Raw genomic sequence first — 27584 nt, forward strand, 5'->3', positions numbered from 1 at the left:
AAAGAAATTATCATTAATATTATTATTATTCATCATTTACAGGTTCTTTGACACATGCTGGCGTACAGAAATCATTCAGTGTTTGTAATTGGAATATGAAAAAAATGAGTTTGTTTTTTGTTGTAAGCAAAATTCATCAATAGGTTTTCCATTGAGCTATTTCACTTCTCTTGTGAAACGTTGCGGCACGTATGTTTTGTCAAATTGCAATAGTCGAACTTCTGAGCTATAATTTCAAATGTTGCCATTCTAATGAGGCCCTGAAAATTTTGAATATTACGCATTCTATTGCCCACTAAAACAAAACCAGGAAATTCAATGGTACCTACGTTTCATATAATAATAATAATATTTAAGGTAATCAAAAAATGTATGCTTTCAACGGCTAGAAATAACTGTGACAAAATTATTTTTTGGATTTCCTGGCCATGATCTTCAGATTTTCTGTCTTCAGTATTCTTGTTGTCCTCTTACCATATACTAGTAGTATACTACAGTGTTACCTCATCGCCTTAATAATGTCCACTGCAGTAGTGGATGGAACGTCAGGCTTAAAAATCTGCAGACCACGGCCAACGAATCCGGAAAATATCTTCGACACCATTTGAAGCGACTTTATGTTCGCACGAAATGATTTTAACTTCTCAACTCGACATACAGTCATAGCAAGAGGCTGATTGTGTAGTACATCCGCCTATGCATTATGATTTAGGCAATATGAAAGAATATGCACTTCAACGGTGGTAATCTGAAGATACAAAACGATGGAAAAAAAATGTCATATTAAGTAAAAATCCCTCACTTTTCCACCATGCGTGGCAAAGAAATTTTTGAACAATGTCATTATAGAGCATAATACACGAAAGGTCTCATTAAACTTCGTAGGAAATAATTTCTCTGTGCCACTGTAGGTATACGTCGAGGAAACTAAATAACTAAAATATTATGCAAGTTCACTATCAAAAATAAAGTGCCTAATATTTTTACCCATATTTTCTTTTTCTCGTATTTACTACATACATTTTTCAAGATATCATTCTACTTTCATTAGTGAATTACCTTGCAACTGTATTCAATTTTAATGACAATTATATGCATACATTTTACATACAGTAAAATTTGGTAGAGATGTTGGTTCTTCCAATTCACTGAAGTATGTACATTTCTGAAGATTTATCGAAGACAGTATTAAATCTTGATGATGAATAATCAAAAAATAATAATATTTACATTTGATTGATCGATTCTGTATTTCAGGTAGGAATGGGCGGATGGCTCACTGGAGAATATAGTTTAAGATGTCAACCAGTAGATTACTCCAATAAACCAAGTACATTGAGGGTGGGTATATTTTTTATATAACCATATTCCATGATACAATCATGACAAACCTATTTCATTTGTGGTTCATTAAAATATACAGATCAAGATCTTCAGACGATGTGGTGCTGCAGGTTTTTCCGGGTTTCCTGCAGCTGAAAAAGCAAATGCGCCACTGCAATCAATGAAGTCGCCCCGCAGCGCCAATTAATTTTTATTGTTGTTATTATTTTTAAAAACTAATAAATAGAGTTTATTCTATGATTTTCTCTATAAGGGTTTTACAAAAACCGCGACACGTGTTTCGCTATACAATAGCGGCCAGTTCAATTCAGTTATTATTTTTATCGTTGTTTCACAATAAAAATTTCTCTTTTACTGGTAATAATCATATCGATTTGAAATTTTTGCCATGGTATTTTGAATGACAAGCAACATCAGAATATATAAAAATATGCACAAAATTGGATTTGACTCAACGACTCTGTTGTATCGGATGATGACAGGATTTTTGCCAAAATATTTATCGGTGGTATTCTTACAGAATCATTATAAGGAATATATTAGAAGATTTAATCATTGTCAACCTTCACAATCCAAAGTTATCCGACAAACTAAGAGAGTTCCAATGAATGTTACGTTACATTTATATTTTTTGAGGATATACGGTGTCACAAAATATTTGTGTTTACTTAGAGTACAATAGTTTGAATTGAAAGGGTATATTTTCCACTATCTGGATTTGTGATTGTGCTCCTTCAACATCTTGAATCATAATGGGTCGCAATAAGTCATTTATAAGTTGGACCAAGACTAAGAAATCGACTGAGGACCAAGATGATTACAGTGATTATCATGAATACACTGTTGAATGATAAAAATTATTAATAATATCATACATGATAAAAATTAGTCAATTTTTCATAATAGACGTGTTTTGCTAAGACGGTAGCTTCATCGGTGGTAATTGTACACTGGTATATAATTATTACATACAACAGTAGTAGTCGCCTCACTTTATTGGTTAATAGTGAATTAGATAACAGGTAGACTCATTCGAAAAGTTCCTAATCAAAGATGAATTACGTTCAAGTCAAAATTGTTATTCACTGCAACATCCAAGCTTCCAAAAATGTATTTACTGGTTAAGATATGTTGACGATGTGGTAGCCTGCTTCACAGGAGAACATCGACATTCACAGTCATTTTTTCAATACAATAACTCTATTCATGAAAACGTTGAATTCACTTTTGAAACCTCACAATTACAAAAATCAACATAAACACGATTTCGACATTAACCACAAACCAACCCATACATACACAATGTAAACAACCATTATGTTTACACACAGTAACAGACTCATTAGTATACAATATCCTCAGATAATTTCAATAAAGAATAAAATCTGATAAAAAGCAAATTTCAGTAAATATTAACTCCAACCCGAACGTCAATCATCACATCTTCATTAAAACAATTTTTTAAACAAGCCATCAAATTAAAAACAGGGTGTTTATTTTACATTCGGCAAACATTTAAGGGGCTATTCCGTGAACTATTCTAAGGATAATTTGTACTTCGATGATTTTTATATACCATTCAGTGATTCAGAAAACCAACATCAAGTAATAGATTTATTAATTACCATTCCTATCATCCAAATAAAATGAAAATCAATTTAATAAAATCATTAAAAAACAAAATCATCAAAATTACCCATCCTGATTAACGAAACCAAAGTTTGTCTAATTTCAGTAAAATTCTGATCCAAAATTCTTATCCTAAATCTTTAGTAAACAGAATTTTATTTAGTGAAAGAACAAACTTTCAAAATAATAATGAAGAAGTTGAACATAACAACGTTATACCTTCATTCATATATAAATCACTCCCATATATTCAAGAATTGACACCAAAATTAATTAATGTATTCCGAAATAATAACCTCAAAATATCTAAAACAAATGTCACTTCTATATCTAAATTATACAGTAAACTAAAAGCTCCAATTTCAAATAAACAAAAATCCAATTTAGTATACAAAATTTCTTGTATGGATTGTTCTAAAACATATATAGGACAAACATCTAGACCTCTAAGTAGTCGCATCACTTCCCATAAGAGCGACTGTAGACGAAATGTTAATTCTTGTGCATTAACAGAACATGTTAATTCGGAGGATCATAAAATGAATTTTGAAAATCCAAATATTTTAGATAGAGAAACCAATACAACTAAAAGAATATTTTTGGAAATGATACATTTTAATAACGAAAAACATTCAATGAATAAACGAACCGATATTGATAGTCTTAGTAAAATTCACACGTACCTACTGAAATATGATAAAGAAAATAAAAGATCTAGTAATTCGAGTATCATTCAGAATTTTCCGACTTGACATTGTCAGCCAAAATTTTCATCAACTGTCATTATATAATGTTTTTCTATCTGTTTTTGAACCATTTTATATTTTATTCTCACGTTAGTAAGTTCTCCATATTTATATATATTTTTTACAAGATATATAATCTTATTATTGTAGTTGTCCTGACGAAGGTGTGAAATATACCGAAAGCTTGACATATAACAAAGAGTTTTTTTTGTAACAGCCCAGCTATTGACTGCAACCTCACAAATTAAACCGATATATATATATATATATATATATATATATATATATATATATACAGGGTCCTGCAACAGTGGCGCGGTGTTCCATATTTCTATATAGGAAGCAGATAGGAATCTAATTTTCTATAATATTACCTTATTGCTCGAGCTCGACAAAATAAAAATATTGGCGGTCACACAGGGTGTTCGATTTTTTCTGGGCGGATCCCAACTGTGTCTTTTTAAATGGCAACCTATATTTTTTATCGCTTTTTCGGTTTCTTCATAGAAAATAAAATAAACTTTATGTATATCTGCACTTCGAAAATATTGACGGTTTTCGAGATATCTAGCATGACAGGTTTTTTTTTCCAATATTCGTCACTCAGAATATTTGAAATTATAAAGTGGTGCCAAGTCCAGTTGAAATTTTTTTTTGGTCGAATATTCTACATTGGTAACTCTCTCAAACGATATATCTGAAATCGACCTGTGATATACAGGGTATGAAAAACCGCTTGCCAAATATTGTAAATGAAAATTTGCAAAATCTTCCTTATATTAAATGGAACACCCTGTATATTATTGAACCATAAGAAGCGCCAACGAAACCTCTACAAATTTCATTAAGTATTCCCTATGGCTAAGTTCAATAGTTTTTCTTAAATGAGCATTTCTTTCGAAAAATGGTCATTTTTTCAAAGCGAAATCCATTTGACGACTGATAAGAATATACAAAAAATACCCTTTCCTTAAAATATCGCCCATTCCTAAAATTACCTGTTGCTAGATAAACAAGTTGTGAATTACACCACAAAATGGACGTTCTTGAATAGTTATAATAATTTCAAAAATCTCGGAATTTGTGCCATATTCTTTCGGTCTGAAACAACCTTTCAGCGAATGAAATATTTATTGGAAATCAAGTAGTCTGGCAAATGACAGAACAAAATATTTGGCTGCAAATGAATATTGAAATTTTTAGTCAATCGTGAAGTTGAACTGTCGGTATAATTTCATCAGAATGTTGTTATCAAAAAGTGATTTGATTGATATGATTTTCATATTAGGTGAATCAGACAGGAATTGTTTATTGGCAAGTAGAATTTATTCTCAACGGTATCCAGATAGAAGGCATCCAGATGAAAGATCATTCCGAAAGGTCTTGGGACGATTCGTTGAAACTGGATCTATTAATTATTCCAAACATGAGCGCATCAAGCCAGCTACTAATGAAGATAATGAATTGCAAGTTCTTCTTGCTGTTGAAGAAGATCCTAGTAGGAGTCAACGACAAATTGGGGAAATAGTGGATATAAGTGAGAGATCAGTGCAACGAGTATTGAAGAAACATCGCTTGCATCCATACCACGTTCAGTTACATCAAGAACTACTGTATGCTGATTTCGAGAAAAGAGTGAGATTTTGCAATTGGGCCATGAACAAAATTCGTCGAAACGAATATTTTTTCAATAATATTTTATGGTCGGATGAATCGACATTCCATAAAAATGGATTTGTAAATCGACATAATTACCATTATTATGCGACAGAAAATCCTCACTTATTGAGACAGGTGGATTATCAACATAGGTGGTCGATAAATGTCTGGGGAGGCATCATTGGAGAATATGTAATTGGTCCATACTTTTTTGAGGGACATATGAATGGTGCAATGTATCTCAATTTCTTACGAAATGATTTACCAGGTTTGTTAGATGATATTCCTCTTGACCTCCGCAATAGAATGTGGTTACAACATGATGGTGCACCTGCTCACTATTCGGCAGAAGTGAGAGATCATCTAAATGAAGTATTTCCCAATAAATGGATAGGACGGAATGGGCCTGTACGGTGGCCCGCTAGATCACCAGATTTGACGAAACTAGATTTTTTCTTATGGGGATACATAAAAAATATGGTTTACGTTGAGCCACCAACTTCTCCCGAAAATATGCGACTTAGAATAACGAATGCTTTTCGCAGCATTACACCAGCTGTCTTGCGCAGGGTAGAACAGTCTTTCAAACATAGACTTCAGCTCTGCATTCAAGAAAATGGAAGACATGTTGAACATATTTTATAAAAGTTTCATTATCAACCTTAATTAAACTCTCCCTTTTGTAGTTTTGTAATTTGCCAGTTGACAAATTTGAATATCTAGAACTCAAGCTCTGAATGAATATAATAACATGAAAAAAATAGTTATTTATAATGTTTCTTTCTTTTAACTTGTTTGGTTTGATATTGCACGATTTATGAGTGAAATTCTGCATCCAATGAAAACATAATTTTCCATTTAGCAAAAAGTGATAGGTACATACATTTATTTCGTTAAAAAATATTTGTTTGGACACCTTCTAATGTACAAAATTGAAACAAGATATCTTTCGTATATTTTTATCAGTCGTCAAATGGATTTCGCTTTGAAAAAATGACCATTTTTCGAAAGAAATGCTCATTTAAGAAAAACTATTGAACTTAGCCATAGGGAATACTCAATGAAATTTGTAGAGGTTTCGTTGGCGCTTCTTATGGATCAATAATATACAGGGTGTTTCATTTAATATAAGGAAGATTTTGCAAATTTTCATTTACAATATTTGGCAAGCGGTTTTTCATACCCTGTATATCACAGGTCGATTTCAGATATATCGTTTGAGAGAGTTACCAATGTAGAATATTCGACCAAAAAAAAATTTCAACTGGACTTGGCACCACTTTATAATTTCAAATATTCTGAGTGACGAATATTGAAAAAAAAAACCTGTCATGCTAGATATCTCGAAAACCATCAATATTTTCGAAGTGCAGATATACATAAAGTTTATTTTATTTTCTATGAAGAAACCGAAAAAGCGATAAAAAATATAGGTTGCCATTTAAAAAGACACAGTTGGGATCCGCCCAGAAAAAATCGAACACCCTGTGTGACCGCCAATATTTTTATTTTGTCGAGCTCGAGCAATAAGGTAATATTATAGAAAATTAGATTCCTATCTGCTTCCTATATAGAGATATGGAACACCGCGCCACTGTTGCAGGACCCTGTATATATATATATATATATATATATATATATATATATATATATATATATATATATATATATATATATATATGTTCCGGGTTGCCCCTTTCCTCTCATGCAGACCTACGACTTTGTAGGTACGTGTGGCAGATACTCAACGGAAAAACAAACAACCTACCCAGCTAATGCCGCGCAGAAACATTCGTAAGCGCTACGACACATGTATCGAAATACGTAGTGAATTAGTAGAGGCTACTAGAATATGAGTTAGAATTAATTGTTGCACTGAATCGAAACATTTCAATAATTAGTTATTAGTTACGTCAATTAAAATTTTTTGCTTCATTGTTAGTTGCATAGTGTGAATGTAATTCCGTTATTTTCATTGGTTAATACCCTTCGTAGTATTAACCAAGAGAATGGTATTGTTCTGATAGGTGTCAGTCCATTAACCTACAGTGTAGGTAAGTCAAGACTGGCCTTAACAAATTGTTCTTTTAGTTAATTTGATTTACAGCCAGTCTTCATTAATTCCCACTGAATATATGTGATGGTTTCTTTCCTTGTACGAGGAATTATGCGAATTTTGGATATGCAGTTGGTTATCACCTTGTTTACCAGATGGAGCCATGACAAATTTGTTTATTATCGTTGGTTTCAGCTTGGTTATAGAAATGATACTCTGAAAGGAATTCGATTCTCAATTATGGATAATCATTAACTTCAAGTTGATGATGGCCACTATATTGCACTGACGAGAGGCCAAATCGCCCGATACCGGTCTGCAAGTGTGTACGTTACTATAATTGAAAATCGATTCCAACAGTTGTATCGCCAACAGCATATGCGGAAAATATTTCTGTGAAGATTCCTGCACTGACAGCTGTCGGATATAATCATTCGTGGTATCAGTAGGATATTTTCTGATAGCTGTCAGTCCGTTCACCTACAGTATAGGTAAGTCGAGACTGGCCCGAACAAATTGTTCTTTGATTTACTTTACTCTTCAATTTGATTTACAGCCAGTCTTTAAGTATGCCTACTGAATATATGTGAAAGTTTCTTTCCTTATAAGAAAAATGAATAACTAAATTTTCATTATATAAAAAATTTCATTGAAACAAAAGCCCATATTCTCATCAAATTTTATATTTCATGTAGATTCAAATTTTCTCCTAATATATATTTTTCAATATAATTTTCGCAACAAAAATGTGTACACATGCAAATATCACACAAGCCATTGCACAAACATTGTTAATTTGACTTTTCATATTCTCTTCAGAGTTGCTCACATTGAAAACGTGTTTGTTTTTCATATATCCACCGATTATGTTCAATAATCGTCGTAATAGATATGTTATTGTTTCAGGCCAAACCCCAAACGCTTTAACTGCTGAATTTTATAACAACGTTTTCTTTGTTTCCATATACCTAGTCCAATAAAATGAGGATTTAAATTACCATGCAAAAGGCAAGCCTGCATTTTTCAATATAAGTTGATTTTAGCATACATTCAAAGGATTTATAGTTAAAAAATGTTGAATTTCATTTAGGGGATAGAAAATGAATAAAAACTACCCCGAAAATCCCTTTTTTGAATATATCTCGAAAGCATAAAAATATATGAAAAAAAGGTCGAAACAAAAAATGTAGGCAATAAAATTTTCTATAAAATCGTTTCTGATCACTTTTGACGTATTTGCAATAGAAACCGAGATATTTGCAATAATCAATTAATACTTATAGTTCAGACGGGCTGCAGTAGAGCGGCTAATTCTGTCTGGCAACAGGTATTATGAGACATTCACCGAGCAAGCGTAACGAAATAGGTCGATGTTATAGATTGTGAAATAAATCATTGTAGTTGGGTGTTTGGGATAGTGACCACACTTCACACTTCCCGATTTTCGCGGGGCAGTCCAGCTTTTTGGTGGGTTTGGGTTACAAGATTTTTTTTTGGAACTTCTGTCCAAGGGCACCGAAAATTATGATCAAATGCTCATTCGATTCAGAATGACTCCTAGTAACTTTTTGGAGAATTTCCAGAGAGGCTCAAAAAATTGCAAAAGTAAAAATTTAGTAAAAAAAAGCGGGGTTTGGTTTTTTGCAAATATCTCTGAAAATATAAAAGATATCCAAAATTAGAAAAAAGACCTTTGAAGTGGAAAAAAATTACTGAATAAACAACCTTCCCAACTCTATCACCAACATTTATAATTTCAATTAAGAAGCGAAAATAGCTCTAAAAGCAGGCAATGCGCGTTCCGTACGCGCTGACCGATATGGTCCTTTGAACAATAAAAATTATTGCAACTCATTATCACATACCTTCTAGACACTTGAATGAACGAAAATCTACGGAAAAAATTTTTCTCGTGATTATTTTATTAGATATACTTTGGTTAATTAACTAATTTTTAAAAGTTTTGAATTTACATGAAAACCTCGATAATTTTTAAATTAAAAACCTCAATTTTTTTACTTCTTGAAACTTCTCTTGAAAGCTTTTAAAAAAGATTCCCGTCAAAAAAATATAAAAACTTTGATTTTTCACTGTGTTATTAATAATTAAAGACAGTAAAAAGTGCAAAATTCAATTGAAGCAATGAAAAAGTTTTCTTCATATTCGAATTTGTTTATATTCTTATTATTGAGAGTTACATAAAAATGGTTTTACGCAACTTTTAGCTCTATTTGTTTGAAAAATTGTTATAAACAATTGTATTGTTTATGAGATATTTGAAATTTTTCAGAGGGGATTTTTATCACTAATGAATATTATGATTTTTAAAAACAAAATCATTTCTCAAAAAAATGTATTGCTTAAAAACGCATTTGTTGATTCACAATTTTGTTTGCTACTAAATATGAATATTGAGGAATGATTTTTTTTAATCATAATTTCTATTTTTTTTTTATATTCTGAATAAAAACTGTGTTTTTTATTCATATTTATTCAATAAACAATTTGTTTTGAAAAATTAATTTTTACAATTTATATTTTTTAAATGCTACCAAAAAAAACAAAAACAACAATTTGTTCCTTCTTGTGACACATGGTTTTTGAATTTCACTAGTTCGGACTTCCATTGTCTAATATATAAAATGATTTGAAATCCCTGAAACAACTGAAAAAAAGGAAGAATTAAAAATGAATAGTTGAAAATAACAATTATATTAGGCAAAGAACCTGAAATGAAATAATAGTGAAATGAAATACAAGTGAAAATAGAACAATTGAGCGGAAAATAAAAAAATAAAAATAAATAAATTAAAATGAAAATGAAAATAAAAAGTTAGGAGATTCCAAACCAAGTTAGTTCACGACGTTTCGATTGTTAGTATCTATAATCGTCTTCGGGCGATGACTGGACTGATTCCTCGGAGAGATGACTATTTATGGGTCGTTCGAGTACTTTCATTTATCTCCGCTTTCCATTTTTTTCGCTTCACAGGTTCGCTTGATGATGGGTTTCCATATGTTGCGTATCTCTACGCTAGCTTGGGTGAATACGTTGTTGGACAACATTTACGCGGCTTCCTTGAATTTTCTCCTGAACCAATGTTCCTCTCTGTGTATGATCTCAGCTTGGAACCACTCGATGTTGGGTTGATGGGCCCAAATATGTTCTGCTATTCCTGATTTGCTGGTTTCCCCTCGCTGTGTGTGTTTCTTGTGCTCGGCAATGCGAACATTCAATGGCCTCTTAGTTTCAGCAAAATAGGATTTTCCGCACTTACAGGGTATCCGGTAAATGCAATTCTTGGAATTGCAGTCCGCGTTTGGTGGCCTGGTTTTCGTGAGGCTGCTACGGATAGTGTTACCGGATCTGAAGCAGACTCTGATGTTGTACTTGGAACCAATCCTTCTGATCCTCTCCGATAATACTCTGATGAAGGGAAGTGCAAGCACTGGTTGTGACGGCTTCTCTTCCTTGCGAGGCTCCTGCTGTCTTTTAGCCAAAGTCTTTTCTATCATCGCTTTGGAGTAGCCATTCCGTTGAAGATCATTTTTGATGATGTCTAGTTCCTTCTCGAGACCTTCCTTCATATTACAGAGCCCGAAAGCACGGTCTAATAGAGTCTTGATGATTCCCCTTTTAGTCGATTGATGGTAGTTGGATTCGTGGTTCAGATACTGTCCCGTGTGAGTGGGACAGTCTAGATTTTTACTTCCCATAATAAAACTATTACAAGGAGAAACATCCTCTTTTGTGAAGAATTCAAGGCATTTTGTCGAACTACTAGAGTCAATTGAAGTCACACAGGAAGATCAACTAATCTGTTTCGACGTGGAAAGTCTTTACACCAACGTTCCGGTCGGAGAAGCACTACAAATCATACAGAGAAAGCTATCCGAAGACAGACGGGAACCTGAAAGGGAGAACGAATCTACCTATAGAAGTAATTATGGAATTGCTAGGATGATGTGCACGAAACTGTTATTTCCAACTGAAGAACGAATTCTTTACACAAGATGAGGGGCTGCCAATGGGATCGCCACTTTCACCAGTCATAGCCAACATATATATGAAGTGGTTTGAAACTCTGGCATTTGAAGAAGCCCACAAGAATCCTCGAGTCTGGTTAAGATATGTTGACGACACTTTTATTATATGGAACCATGAGAATACTGACTTGACGCCTTTTTGAAATACATCAACAGCGTGAGACCTTCCATCAATTTCACAATGGAGAAGGAAATCCACAACGAATTGCCATTCTTAGATGTTTTGGTGAAGAGGACCGACACTAAGTGGGAAACATCTGTATACCGAAATCCCACTCACACGGGTCAATATCTGAACCACGAATCCAACCACCATCAATCGACTAAAAGAGGAATCATCAAGACTATTAGACCATGCTTTCGGGCTCTTCAATACGAAGGAAGGTCTCGAGAAGGAACTAGACATCATCAAAAATGATCTTCAACGGAATGGCTACTCCAAAGCGATGGTAGAAAAGACTTTGGCTAAAAGACAGCAGGAGCCTCGCAAGGAAGAGAAGCCGTCACAACCAGTGCTTGCACTTCCCTACATCAGAGTATTATCGGAGAGGATCAGAAGGATTGGTTCCAAGTACAACATCAGAGTCTGCTTCAGATCAGGTAACACTATCCGTAGCAGCCTCACGAAAACCAGGCCACCAAACGCGGACTGCAATTCCAAGAATTGCATTTACCGGATACCCTGTAAGTGCGGAAAATCCTATTTTGCTGAAACTAAGAGGCCATTGAATGTTCGCATTGCTAAGCACAAGAAACACACACAGCGAGGGGAAACCAGCAAATCAGGAATAGCAGGCCATGTTTGGACCCATCAACACAACATCGAGTGGTCCCAAACTGAGATCATACACAGAGAGGAACATTGGTTTAGGAGAAAATTCAAGGAAGCCGCATACATGTTGTCCAACAACGTATTCAGGCAAACTAGCGTAGAGATACGCAACATATGGAAACCCATCATCAAGCATCATCATCATGAAACATTGTCAATAATCTTCGAACACATGATTTTTGTGTACAAAAAATACGGAAAAATTTTTTTACACAAAAAGAACGAAAAATGTCAATAATTAAATTACAGGGAATTATATTTTTTGGATCTACTCGTTTTTGTATAGAGTTAATTTTTTGAAATTGATTTCTTCCTTCGTTCTTTTTTTTGGAAGATTCCCCACATTTTTTTTGTATCAAGATGGAGTAGCAGAAAGCCAAAAATTTCAATAATTCTTAACCAAATGCCTCAATTTTGCTTTTTAATATTTTTTAGGTGAAGAAGAATATTTAGTACTAAAAATCGTTATAATCAAGGACCCATTCTTCTTCAGAATCCTTATGAGATTCAGCGTTTTTCAAAATATCATTAATAATCAGCCATTTCTGCTTCTGTTGATTTTCTGACATATTTTTCTTACCTTTCTCAAATAGGGCGCTGGTTGTGTCACAACCTGCGAAAGCGTGTGCAAATAATATGAATTGTTTGAAATTACTATTATCAGAAGTGGAGTATAATTTGTTGGTAGATTTTTCGAACTAGTTAGTTTATGAATAAAATGTTATCGTCTGTTGTAGTGAGACCAATCAATAAAACCAATAAATCGACGTTGTTGCCAACAACTGCAACTGAATTTCCATGGTTATTCTTCAAGTATATCGCGGTATTGGCAATAAGTAAATCATCATCACTGTATACATTTCACAGATTAAAGAATACAAATTTATTTTCGATAATATTTTTGTGACACATGTGAATAATAAATTATTCAATTTTTTTACATAACAATGAATAAGATGAATAATTCATTATATTCTTATAAATAATTTCTTGCCATAAAAACATTTTACTGTTACGTTCTGTTATCGTAGAGTAAAACATAAAATAATATACAGTATATACAAACCATCATGAAATCGACATGACTCCTTGCCTTTCCACACTTTATATTTCAGGTCATTTTTCACTTTACTTTTGTCTATTAATGTATTTAAACCATTTTTTTCACAGTTGCAATTGTGTCACTATCACTTTCAAGAGGCAATTCACAAATTGAGCACAATTCACGTTCCATTTTCACTTTTCACAGGTTCTTCAATAAAATGCAAAAAAAAACACTCTAATGAAATGGATGCAAACACTTTCGGAAATGAAAATAAATATAACTCGCATTCATTCATATGTGCACCTGGGAAACACCGACAACACTTAATCTATTTCGTAGTGCTGGAGAGATATAGCCGCTCTACTGCAGCCCGTCTGAACTATAAGTATTAATTGATTATTGCAAATATCTCGGTTTCTATTGCAAATACGTCAAAAGTGATCAGAAACGATTTTATAGAAAATTTTATTGCCTACATTTTTTGTTTCGACCTTTTTTTGATATATTTTTATGCTTTCGAGATATTTAAAAAAAGGATTTTTGGGGTAGTTTTCATTCATTTTCTATCCCCTAAATGAAATTCAACATTTTTTAACAATAAATCCTTTGAATGTATGCTAAAATCAACTTATATTGAAAAATGCAGGCTTGCCTTTTGCATGGTAATTTAAATCCTCATTTTATTGGACTAATAAGATTTAATCATCTTTGGAGAGTGGTCGCACCCGTCTACCGAAATCTTCTACAAGCTGTCTATACTCGTCGAAAGTCATTTGAAAAATGATAAGGGGGAGAGCGGCGCTTCTTTTTTCGTTGACAAATGTATGCTACACACCTATATTTCCCATTTTCGTGTTCTCTAGTGAAAATTATGAGCTTGTAGACCAAAATGAACATAATGCATGCTGCACATCTATGGTTTTCATTTCGGTGTTCTCAGCATAAATTATGAGGTTAGAGTACGCGCACGCCCTTGTATCTTCAATAATAACTAAGTCAGTCTCCTATGACCTTCAGACACGGAAACGATAAACGAAGAAACGAAATTAATCGGTCAGACGGACGAGACGTATTTTGAAACACTGTTTTTATCTTTTTTCTATTTCAGCATCCTTTGTATATTCAAATTATTGCATTGCATCGCTGCATTGTTTTTAACTGTACCCTGTATACGTTCCGCATCGAGAGCTCACGTTTAAACGCTGCTTCCCGTTACTATACAATTTTTCAACTAAACGATTCTCCACCCTGTATACGTTTTCTCATTGGGATCGCACGATGGAACGTAAAACCATGTTTTTTTTCTTCGTCTATGTATTTTCAAAAAAATATATTTATGTTTTTCATTTCATATTTTCTCGCCCATCGCGCGCCTCTTCCCCCATACTCTTTTTTAAACCAGCAATATTCCATGCGCCTCATTCTCAATAATTAGTTTTTCAACCGACTACGCAACAGATCTCTAGCGATCATCACACCGACGCGTAAGCCATCGTCGCAGCGCAAAGCGTGAACCATCTATCCTATATAAGGGTCGGGGTTGTAGGCAGACGCGTGTTTCGCAACTCCGTTCTTGCCAAGTACCTTCCCTTCACGCTGTAAAGGCCTCCTGCCTTCCCAGACCTGAGCCCACGGGATTTCGGGACCCTCTCTTGGTCTGAGTACAGCGGTAGGTTTGATAATTGGATCAACTATCTCTGGATTCTTGTTGTTCACTTCATTGGTCTGAATTGGATACTGGCCCGCCATGAAGTCATCCCCAAGTCTTCACAGAATTCATGGTAACCCCGCAGCTCACCATCACCCTCTAGTTCAATATCCACTAGGGCGCCAGTTTTGGTCACATTCCAGACAAGTGCCGCGCCTGTGCGTCTTTTTCTCAAGAAGCTCTAGAGGTTTGGGGGCATCGCGACGCCTGAAGTTGGACAAACTATTAATTTTCTTCTCCTGAAGATGCCAACTTTGTTGGCGAAACGCGCGTCGAGTGCAAAAATATCAGTTTGGTGTTAGGGCAATTGATCTCGAAAAAAGTTATTCAACTTTCACACCAAAGGTTCCAATCTCATCGTTATTTATTAACCTATCCATTGTCGATAAAATATGGGGTTTTCATCTCTCCAGTTCTATATTACAATTCACGGTTGTTCCGACTCTGTCGGGTTTTATATCGGCCTCGTTAATTCTGCAGTCTCTATTTGTACATGACGGTTGTACATAGTTAGACAACACTTTTTTCGCGTTATTTCTTAGCGATTGTCTTTCAGACAAAATTGTCGTGTTCGAAGGTATACCTGTTACAGCTGAGGGCAAAAATTTGTCGATTATTCCGTACAATTGTTCGGGCGGGGTTTCGCCGTCATGTGTCCGATCTTGGCATTGACATTTACGTTTTTAAATCCAATAATTCTGCAAGTAGCATTTTTGGTTCAAAATACGACTTAGGTTTGACTTTTTCTCTGAGTAGTGTGTGATATAAATGCTGAGACGTCTCTTGGCATTCTTTTCGTAGAATTTCCATTTCTAATCGTAGTTGTCGTTTTAAATCCAACTTGTTTTACTGTTTCTGCAAATCTAATTCTCGTTGCTGTCTTTAGAAGTCCAATTGTGGATTTTCCAGTTCCAATTCTAATTGTTGAATTTCCATATTCGTAGTTGATTGTTGATTTTCCAGTCCTAAGTCCAATAATTGATTTACTACGTTTTCATCAAATTGTCTCTGGAGTTTCAAATTCCATAATACGGTTTAGACAAGAATTACTGTCTCACGGAGAGTCTTTTGAGACATTTCGAATTCTCAATCAAGACGTCTCCTGAGAAAGCTAACCGTGCTCACGGTTTGTCGCTCTGCGACCAGAGAAAAGGATTTGATGGCCTCAACGGCAAGACTGAAACGTTTGGTAGAATCGGCCTAGTATTCTATTAGGTATACCTAATAGAATACTATATACCTCGTTAAAATGATATTTTATTCATTAGATTCACCTGACTATTATATATAAGGACACATTGTAAAATTGATTTAAGACTAGTAGATAAGGCAATACTGTGAAATTAATTTTATACAGCTTATAATATTTTAATTATTAGATTCACCTAACCATTACACAAGGACACATTGTAAAATTAATTTAAGACGCAGGTACCTAGAACAGGTATCTATGATATAAATAAGGATAGCTTTATAAGCATGATCTCCTCTTGGAGATGATCACTTGGTGATCGAAACACGTGTCGAGGAGTTAAAATAACGGTTTGGCAAAAACTCCAGTAATATTCATTACTACACTAAAGGTACCAAAGTAATGAATATGTATTTTGTGAAGAATAAAATTGTTGTGACATGAAATGAGAATTATTTGGCAAAATCATTATATTCAGTATTCGTCAACCGAAGTTAAGGTGGGTTCACCTAATAATTTCTCATTATATATTCCAATTTCAGATGGTGCATGCATCTTGGTGGTATTTTTTTTCTAAATTCACGGAATTCCTGGACACAGTAAGTTATTATCTTTTATTTGTTCAAGATTATTAATACTTTCGATTCCAAAATATAATTATTGAATTATACTTTTGTAGTTTCCAGAAAGTTCTTCACATAAATTGGTTAAGTTCAAAACAAAGAATATTTCGGTGATAATTCTATAATTTTTTTTTTGCTCAAAGTGAACAACAAAAAATTTCAGAAATTCATATGACTCATTATGAGGTCGGTAATCGTAAGTAATCCAGGATGTTTTAAATATCTCCATATTCATTGTATAAATGGACTGACCCGTTACTTGATAAAAATTATTAACACTGTCCCTTATAATAATTTAACAATGATAATAATTCACAAACACCGTAGCTTTCTCGGTAGTGAACCGCGTCTAGAAATGAAAAATGTTTGTGAACATTTTCCAGTTATTATCATGGATATAAATTGTATTTGGAGAAGTTGAAAGAGAGTCCAAACTCACGAAAAACTATTTTTATTAATTACATTTTCAGTTCTGATTCTAGTGATGACTTTTCAAGATGAATTTAAGATTAACCGAAAAAAAGTTTTACTCGAATCAGAATCAAATCCAACGTTAGTTGGCATCAGTTGGATATTCACATTTTTCCAATAGAAAAATACTTCAGGGCTATCGTGTATTCTTGAAAAATTTTCAGTAAAGTTTCGATGTGGTAATGAATCGATGTAAGATACAAAGTTGTTTTGCATCAATTTCTTCGAAAAATGTGTAACACTACTGAAAAAATGTACTTACTCAATTCTTGAGAATGGGTAAAATATGGTAATGAAAGATAAAATGTAAAACTTGTTCAAATTGAAAAGGGTATGTTTCAAGGAGAGGATACTTTTTGGGAAAAAATGTTTTGGTTTTCTAGTCCTCCATCTCTATACAAAAAAAGTGGGAATCTTCCAAAGAAAAGAAGGAAGCAATCAATTTAAAAAGAGTAAGTCTTCACATAGATGTGTAGATCATGCAAAGAAGTAACTTTCAGTCACAAACTGGAAGAAAAGTATATAAACATGAATTACACGAAACAAAAATACTTTCGAAACACTTTCATATGAATACTGATTTATACAAAAATCACTTTTCTCTATTCAGTTTGTATTCCAAATATTCGCTATTGAATTGAGTCAGATATCACTACACAACTAGATAAACAATATAGTAAATGAAAGAGATTAAATTCCATTTGCATGGGACACTGACATTTTCACTGGTGGACATCCGATGTTTTGACTTGACACTTGCCTTATTGACTCTTCTAGCGTATAATTCAAATTATTCGTTGTGAAAGTATTTTTATTTCGTATTATCCAATGTCTGTATGGAAGTAGCTGTTTGGAGAAGGCTTCTTTTCCAGTTTGTGTCTGAAAGTTATTTCTCTGCATGATTTTCACATATTTGTATAGAGTTAATTTTTCTAAACTGATTGTTTCCTTTATTTGTTAGGAAGGAAGCAATCAATGAAAAAATGTGTTCCACATTTTGTGTTTAAAGATAAAGAAGTAGAGAGTCAAAAACATGAAATGAAACAATTCAAGAACTTCATTTTACTGAAAATTGTATAATTTCAGATATTTTTCTTATTGAGGAAGAAGAATGATCAGATATCAACCTTACATGTGATCCACCATGGGGTCATGCCAATGTCCGTATGGTTTGGTGTCAAGTATACTCCAGGTAGGTTTGATTTTTTTTTCATAAAAAGTTGTCCCACTCAACTCCCGTTGGAAAAATCCTTTGTATATTTTGCAATGATATAAAGCTTGGAGGAATTACTTTTCAGTCAACCATTCCTTTTTTTCTTATGTTATATTATGTTCTTCTATCAAATATGAAGTACAAAATTCACAATTCGTCAACCATCATTTATTTTCTATCTAATGTAGCACAACAAGGAACGAGTTTTCAAGAAATGTTTTTTTTTGGAAAATAGTCTTCCAACATTTATGACTGACTACCACGGTTTTTCAAGTTCGAAATATCACCGACAACACGATTAGGTATAAGTTGATTTTCAATATACGCTCGTTTATAATTTCATTTCAAATACTCCAGAGCACGTGTGTGGTTGTCAAATACAAATCATGTGCGGATAAAAGGCAATGATTATTATTATTTATCGTGGCGTTGAAATTTTCATTAACTTTCCTTTTACTGAATAATTATTAACTTTTATAGGTGGTCACAGCACATTCTTTGGATTCATCAATAGTTTCGTTCATATAATAATGTACACTTATTATATGTTGAGCGCCATGGGACCTCATATGCAGAAATATCTCTGGTGGAAAAGATACCTCACTGCATTACAAATGGTAAGACAGAAATGTATGATTTGGAATGTGAACTGTCAAATTGATTTGTATTGATAATCAGTGAATTTTTGCAAATCTAACAGTTTCAATTTCCAAAGAAACCATTCAGTCAGAACCCTCTCGAAGAAATGTAACTGGAATTGGAGGTTTTCTGATGTTATTAACTGTATATGAAAACAAAAACCTCTCTAAAAATTCTAGTATAGAAACATTCTGCCACATTTATGATGGTGGTTGTATATGTTGTGGAATTGGCCGCGTTGGTAGAGCGCCCGACTCACGATCGGAAGATCGTGGGTTCGATTCCCGCCTGGACCAGATATTTTTCTCGAGAGAATTTATCTGGTTGAAGCTGGAATGATTCTGCAACCGTGTTAGGTATCACACGTTAAAAGGTAAGACCTCGTTAGTCCTTAGCTCGCACAAGTTCTCAACTTTTGAGAGTTGTCGTTCGTATGGGAGCGACAGCTGATTAACGGATTGAACAGACAGATATCAATACATTATACATACTAAACTTTCCTCTGCTTGCAGATGATCAGTTGGATGAAGTTGCGTCATTTGCTTTGAAAATTATAATAGAGTTAATTTTGAAACCTATCGATACCGTAAAATAACATATAGCAATTTTCAGTGATCCAAACAAGTAATTTTTATTGTCTGAACTATAAAATGTTAATAGAACTATCAGACAATTTCACTAGGAGTATGTCACTGAATACATATAATTTTTTTCACAAATACAAATCAAATAGTTTCAATATTGGGAACAAAATTGAGTATTCAGAGATGTTAGAAACCTTCAACATTGTTTTTCAATGAAATAACGACAATCAAATAATAAATAATATAAATGAATAAGAACTATTGCCACTAACCATATCAGAAAGAATACCGGCAGTTTTGGGCAAGAATTTGTTTTACAAATAATGGCAATGCAAAATTCACATATGAGGTAAAGCGCTCTAAGTTCGCACTGTGGAGGGGAACACAGTAAACATAGAGCAAGTAACGAGACTTGGGGACAAGGGAAATTACGACCTCGTCCTCGAGTCATGCAAGTACAAATCTAAGTGATTCTTGAAAATGGCTCCAAAACAGGAGCCGAAACGTCGAAACGATGAATATATATATATATATATATATATATATATATATATATATATATATATATATATATATATATACAATTAGAGATTTTATCGAGTGTGCATGATATAAATCAAAAATGAAAAATTCGTGGATACAGCACTCCACTGGAACCACAAATGTGCGGTTGGCTCCTGTTGTTGACTCGGTGCGTTTGTGTTGTTTCCTGCTTTCGGCAAACAAGTGTTGCCCATCTTCACACTTGGCTGCACCGCGCTGATGAGGCCAAAAGCCAGAAACACGTGTCCGCGGTTTGCCCCCCTGTTTGGAGTGCTGTATCCACGAATTTTTCATTTTTGATTTATATATATATATATATATATATATATATATATATATATATATATATATATATATATATATATATAAATGCCGCGTCGCAGACCAAGTTATTCAAGAAACTTGACTTCTGGCTCTCCGAAACAGCATTTGGATGTGTTGATTACGATGCCGGACTCCTGTAGACGTTGGAACAGCAGCCGGAGATGTTTCTCGTGTTCTTTATCGTTCTCGGATGCAACAAGGAGGTCGTCAATGTATGCGTAAACGAAGTCCAGTCCACGTAGTTTCTCATCGATGAATCGCTGGAAGGTCTGTGCTGCGTTGCGGAGACCGAAGCTCATTGCTGGGAACTCGAACATCCCGAATGGCGTAGTGATGTCCGTTTTCGGGATATCCTCTGGAGCTTCCGGGGTCTGGTGATAGGCGCGGACCAGGTCGATAGTGGAGAAAACTTTTTTTCCGCGCAGCGTCTGGGCGAAGTCTTCGATGTGTCGCACTGGGTAGCGATCCGGTATCGTGCGGGCGTTGAGAGCACGACAGTCGCCACAGGGACGCCATTCGTCCTATTTCTTAGGCACCATGTGGAGAGGAGAAGCCCAGCTACTCTCAGAAGGGCGGCAGATGCCCAGTCGCAGCATGGACTCGAACTCCTTCTTGGCGGCGTTGAGTCGATCCAGGGGAAGGCGTCGCGGTTTGGCGACGACGGGCTGACCTGGCGTCGTATAAATATGGTGCACCGTTTTGTGCTTCACGTTGTCCGTAATTTTGCACGCAGTATCGGGACGAGTGATTGCCAGAAACTGCTGAAGCAGCTTATTGTATCGCGAGCTGCCAGTGATTGTCTTGATTCCTGCGACTGTCGCGCACTTCGATTCCTGTCCCACTACACTCAGACTCGTCGTGCGATCAAGCAAGCGTCCGTTGCGCAAATCGAAGAGGAGGTCAAAATGGGATAGGAAGTCTACACCGATAATCGCCTTAGACACATCCGCGATCACAAAGTTCCACATGAAATCGCGATGGAGACCCAGGTTGAGAGTCATCGGGATTGGGCCGTACGTGGCGATAGTTGTACCGTTAGCCGCGGATAGCTCGAACCCGGTTTTCACTCGACGGCCACGAACAAGTTTACGCGGAAACACGCACAAATCGGCACCTGTGTCTATTAAGAAATCTAAGGCACTGTCCCTGTCTTTTAAAAATAAGCGGCGCGCGGTGGGGCAGCTGTCACTTGCCGCCATTAGCGACTGCCCGGTGCATTTCCCGTGTCCATAGCGCTCGCGGAGAATGCACATGGTTGCCGGCACTTATATGCGTCCCTACCGAATCGGTGGTGATACCAGCATAAACCATCAACCCGGCTGACCGATTGCGAACGCATGCGATTTCGCGAGCATGAGCGGTCACGCGATTGTTGTTGGCCGCGTCTCTGTCTCCTTTCGGCCCGAAGGGCATTGATTTCGCGGTGCTGTTCGGCAAGTTGTGCTGATAACCGCGAAAATTCCTCACGCAACCATGATTCGGTAGTACTCGACACTGCTGAGACTCTTTGTTGGGGCGCGATAGCTCCCATTGCATCCGTGACAGAATCGGCGGTCCTCGCCAAGTCGTCGAGGCTGACTCCTGGTTGTGCTACTTGCACTGCGAGGCTGGCGCGAACAAGTGGATTAATACGGTCCATCCACATTGTCCGGATGATGTCGTCGGCTGCTGAGGGGCCTGCAAGGGCCTGTAGGTGCCGCAGAAATTGTGATGGCGTCCTATCGCCGATGTCCTCGCGTTCCAGTTGTTGACGCGTCTTCTGTGCTTGTGACTTCACCAGGCGTCGAAGCAGTGTGTCTTTAAGCTGTTCGTAGGGCCTATCCGCTGGCGGGTTGAGAATTAGGTCGCGAACCTCGCCGGCCTCTCGGTCGTCGAACGACTTTGCGAGCTCGCGGAACTTTTCGGAGCTGGTTTTGACGCCGGTGTCTTCTAGAATCCACTCGACCCGTTGGAACCATAGCTCCGGGTCATTGACAGTAAACGCAGGTAATCTGAGACGCGCAGACGCCACACTCGCGGATTCGGGGCTACTGTTTGGCATTGTAGCGACTAATTACTAGGACTTGTTCAGACAGTTTGAAAACTGTATTGTTTATGTATACAACGACGCGTGAAATTCACAGGGTACTTACTTTTATAGCTGTTATAGTCAATATTTGGAAACGACGCGTAAAATTTACTTGTGTCACCGTCACTCACAAAAGAAATAATCACGTCGGGGTCACCAATGTCGAGACGGTGAAAATTATTATTTACACGTGTTCAACGATAATATTTATTAACACAACACCACTACCAAACCCTACAGCAAAATAGCAAGAAGAATTTGAGGGACCACGTGGTTTGCAGAACGGAGACCACGTGTTTGCAGGCCTAGCCCTCAGTGAATGGATTCGATGTTACTTACTCCACAGTTGGCATCAGAAAGAACTCCTTCTCTGAATTTCTCCTCAGGTGGCGACCCGGAAGTTCAGGTTAGCCAACGCACATTTCGAGAATTCGACTACTCAATTTTCGAGTGTTCGATTACAGTGTTCGATTTGGATGACTGTTTGACAATAAAGAATTTACATGTTTTTATATAAAGCAGTTGTAGGAAAAGTCCTTACACTGTCATTTATTCAAACTTGAATTTTGGGGCCCAGTACACTGTCACTTGTCCCCGGATATGAACTATTGAAAAGTGTTACTAAGCAAATGATAAGTATATTGAAAACTGAATTGTCACTACAACTTAGTGGAAAATTTTGATGATGAAATGATGTCTCTCGATATACCCCTGTCATAATAAAACACCCCCTCAATATCAGATGATTTTTTTCTTAAACTGTCACTCGTCCCCAAATATGATCCAGTGAAAACCCCAATAAGTTATACTCGACTGAAATACTTTTGTTTTATAGGTTCAATTTGTTGCCATTATGATTCACGCCTTCCAGTTGCTTTTCACTGATTGCAACTACCCCCGTGCTTTTGTATGGTGGATTGGTATGCATGCTGTTATGTTCTTTTTTCTCTTCAAAGAATTCTACAATCAAGCTTACCTGAGAAGGAATGCAAAATCCGCCTCGAGTATATCTCAAAACGTTCTCATTCAAAATGGTGTTAGTAATGGTATATCCAAACAAAACGGATATGTAAGAAACAAAAATACTGAAAACAATCACCAAACATCGAATGGAACTGGAAGAATCACCAGTGTCAGCGAATACTACATGAACGATGTATCAGACCTACATCGAAGGATAAAATCCTAGTGATTTCAGTTGTTATATAGTTTTTAGAAAATTCCGCAAGGACCATTTACTTAATTCAATTGTATCAGTAGAAGGTCACTGAAAATACAAACATATATTTTATATATATATATATATATATATATATATATATATATATATATATATAAAGTGGAAGAGGGTGGAAGTCTCAACCACTAATATTGTTATAGATAATTTGTAAAAATATTTACATTTCGACATAGAGGCGAATGTTCATGTCAACTGTAAAAGTAAAAACAATAACTCAAATGGGTGTGGCTTTTATAAAATTAGATATCAATGGGACAGAAAAATAGAAAAAAATTCCTTTTACAGAAAAGAGTCATTCATTTTGTCATACTGTATGAATTTGTGGAAAAGTAAACTTGAGATCAATCCCCTGTTTTATAATAGGGTTCGAAGTCATTCATTCTGGTACATTTTATCATACATTTGCCACCGTACAAAACAAACTAATTTGTTGGTTATTACCAAATAATGGACCCTGTTGAAATAAAAAAATCATTTCCATATAGAAGTTAATCACCTCTGCATATAGAGATCCTATTTCCGGAAATTGCATTTTTTTCTATTTTCTTGTCTAATTTTTTTGCAAGATGTTTTATTAGGAAAGATCTCAGTCGTAATCAGTTCCTGAATGAATTGAAGACATATGAATACTCATGGCAAATTATTTCCCCATTTGGGTTGATGTTTTTATTTTCCAAAATTTTTACTTGTCCCACCTATAACTCACAGAAAGTTAATTTTTTTTGTCGACAACTTCACTGATGAATAATCATAAATCAGTAAATTTCAAAGGGGTCATTTACAGAAGTTTTAAATAGGGAAAACTTTTATCTGATGTAACAGTCTTTGTATCTCTTGCGGTTTTAAATTTTTCGATGCTGGCTCTTCTTACTATGGACACATTATAAAAAGATCAAGCTGTATTTCACTGTATTTCACAGTTTTCTTCGATTTTTTCAAATTGTGTTCGTTATTCAATGACCATTTCTGAATCTTATTTGTTTCTGGATATCTGCTAATCTCTGAGTGCATAAATTTGCCTGTAGCAAGCCCTATTTTTCAAACCTAACAAAAGTTTCTTCATAAAAACAAATCATGAAAAATAATACATATGTATCCACTTGTTAATCAGTAATAGCAATGTTATTGTCAAATATTTCAAGTCTGTAACACAACATTACAGGAAAACTTCAGATATTTTCTATAAACTTATGTGAAATGTTTGAACTGTATTAAAACAATTTCAATTTTATACCAACAGTAGATTGGATGAAGTGTTATTGTCAAACAAACAGATTCTTAAGTTCTGTTTATTTCCCATCTGACTGAAGTCAGATGACTAACCTTCACATGTCATTTCAGTTGTCAGTTCATGTCATTTCATTAATTATTATTATCTAAATCTCAACATAATTGTTTTGATTGTTAGGAAATTGTCAATATGTCATTTGTTTCTATATTACATATTGTAAATGAACAAAAATGATAAGAATGTGCTTGTGTTGCCTGTTTTTACCCATTCAACACCACTAGTAAAAATATGCATTTTCCATCAAATAATAGTCAGTAAGTAAATGATTCTTGAACATAATTTCAGATCGAAAATAAAATAATTTACTCTTCTTCATGATTTATTGAGAGAACATATCCAATAAAATAACAGATAAGTAATATGAGGGCAATCGGATTTCATCCTATAGAAGAATGTGAATATAATTTTACATTCCTGATACCATGTGAACAATTTGTTTTCAATAACATGACTAACACGCTAACATCATGCAGTGGATTGTAGAGATGACTGCCAGCGTGGGTCCTTACTGAATACGAACAGGGTAATTGCATTTTCTTTAAAAATTCAGTATGTAAATGAAACAAAACATACAACATTAAGATATTTGTTATCCAGTGCAGAATATAAATAAAACAAAAAATGAAAAGTTGAGAAATTGGAACCAAATGTACTATTTCTTTCCTCAAATATCTATTTTGTATTTTATTTCATTCAGATCAATGTCTATATAGCATGATTGCATTCAGTAATCAAACACTGTGGTTTGGAAATGTGCGGTTTCACAAAGCACTTTTATTATAAGAACGAATGAATGATTTTTGTGAGTACTTTCGTTATAATATCTTCATACACACTAGGAACCAGTTGAAAGATATGACCTCGTTAATATCTACCTCGCACAATTTTTAGGGTTATTGTTCATATTGAAACAACTGAATAACCAGAAACCCATTTTATTTTATATCACCCTGTATTAGATTATCGTCACTGATGAGGAAGGGTGTCATCCCTAAAAAAATGTTCAGTGATTTTTTCAAGTTCTTCTAGTCAGAGGTATTTTGTGATACTATTCAGTAAAACTCCTACAAATCCATTGTTTGTCCCAACATTTCATTTCTGCATTGCATGATTTCGAAGTTTTAATATTCCTCAAAAATCTTCGACAATTTGAAGTGATGTGTTCCATCACATAACTGGGCGTAAAGAAAATAACAAGCACTTATACTTATCATAATTTGAAAAGGTAAATGAAAATATTTCAGAATTAATAGAATTGATCGTACATAAATGAATAATGAAGTTCTTACTCTCTCACGTTACGTGCCAAATAATCATAACTGATTGTAAGATCAGGATCCATTTTGCTTAAATATAATGAAAAAAAAACAGTGGAATTGTCATAAACGATCCCTAATAGCTACATACTTCTAGGTTTATCAAAAATGGTCTTGAGACCCTATGAGATTATTATACTATTATAAAGTTTTTGTGAAGTTAACCTGACAAATATCACATTACTTTGAAAATGCTAATTTGAAACAATAAATCCGAATGAAGGTAAAATATTCAAAATGAGGGTTAAATACTAGTTCATTTCGATGAAAATAATTAGGTATTTTATAATTTTCCCGTTTATAATTATCAAATTTTACAATTTTACTGTTATATCTCAATTGTTGAATATTTTTAAATATGTATAAATTTTACATTGAAAAATATAATAAAATCAATGGTTGTTGTGTCTATATGTATTTTTATATATGAATAAAAGAGCTATGTTGAAATTTGTTTTGACTATGTCCTCAAACAAATGTTCAGGCAGGAGTCTTTTCAAAACTGATGAATACAGAAAAAATGAATTGATCAGGGCTGATTAAGCGAAATTAACACTGCTAATACTATATTGAATATCAAAAGAAGATTTTTGAATCTAGATTCGAAAATCTAAGCGTAAATATATGAATGAAGTCTCAAAATTACTGTTTCAGTTAGTTGATGAAGAAAAGGAAATGATATAAAGAAAATATGAAAGGGTACACAATAAATATAACATATAAAAGAATGAGAATGCTAACTTGTGAAGAGTAAATTATTGTGACTTGAAATGAAAATGAACTGAAAGTTGTGAAACTAATGGTAAAAAAATATCTCAAACTGAGCTCATTAAATTCAATTTTCGATATATCTCATGTTTTGAGAGTATTTTGGCTAACATTCTTCATTCAGTCACCATTGGGATTGTGTGATTTTCCTGTACTCACTGCAGAGTTTTCCCACTTTGATCCGTTTATAAGAAATAATAAAATAGCACAGACTATTGGAAAACTCAGACTAATATGAAGCTGCTA

General features: G+C 34.7%; 1 protein-coding gene across 5 annotated transcripts in view; it reads left to right on the forward strand.

Moving 5' to 3' along the window:
* The window catches only part of LOC111514388 (very long chain fatty acid elongase AAEL008004), a 201237-nt gene extending 174217 nt beyond the window's left edge, over positions 1–27020 (forward strand). For all 5 annotated transcript variants that reach the window (XM_074172314.1, XM_074172312.1, XM_074172313.1 and 2 more), the window contains 5 exons: positions 1258–1341; positions 16801–16857; positions 18439–18544; positions 19046–19182; positions 23559–27020. In XM_074172314.1, the coding sequence (XP_074028415.1) occupies positions 1258–1341; positions 16801–16857; positions 18439–18544; positions 19046–19182; positions 23559–23912 (738 nt within the window). In that variant the 3' untranslated portion in view covers positions 23913–27020. The remainder of the gene's footprint in view (positions 1–1257; positions 1342–16800; positions 16858–18438; positions 18545–19045; positions 19183–23558) is intronic.
* The last annotated feature ends 564 nt before the right edge of the window (positions 27021–27584 follow it).

Source organism: Leptinotarsa decemlineata, unplaced genomic scaffold (genome assembly GCF_025532065.1).
Source record: "Leptinotarsa decemlineata unplaced genomic scaffold, Ldec_3_MD MMD2_tig00000090_RagTag_RagTag, whole genome shotgun sequence".
Lineage (NCBI taxonomy): Eukaryota > Metazoa > Arthropoda > Insecta > Coleoptera > Chrysomelidae > Leptinotarsa > Leptinotarsa decemlineata.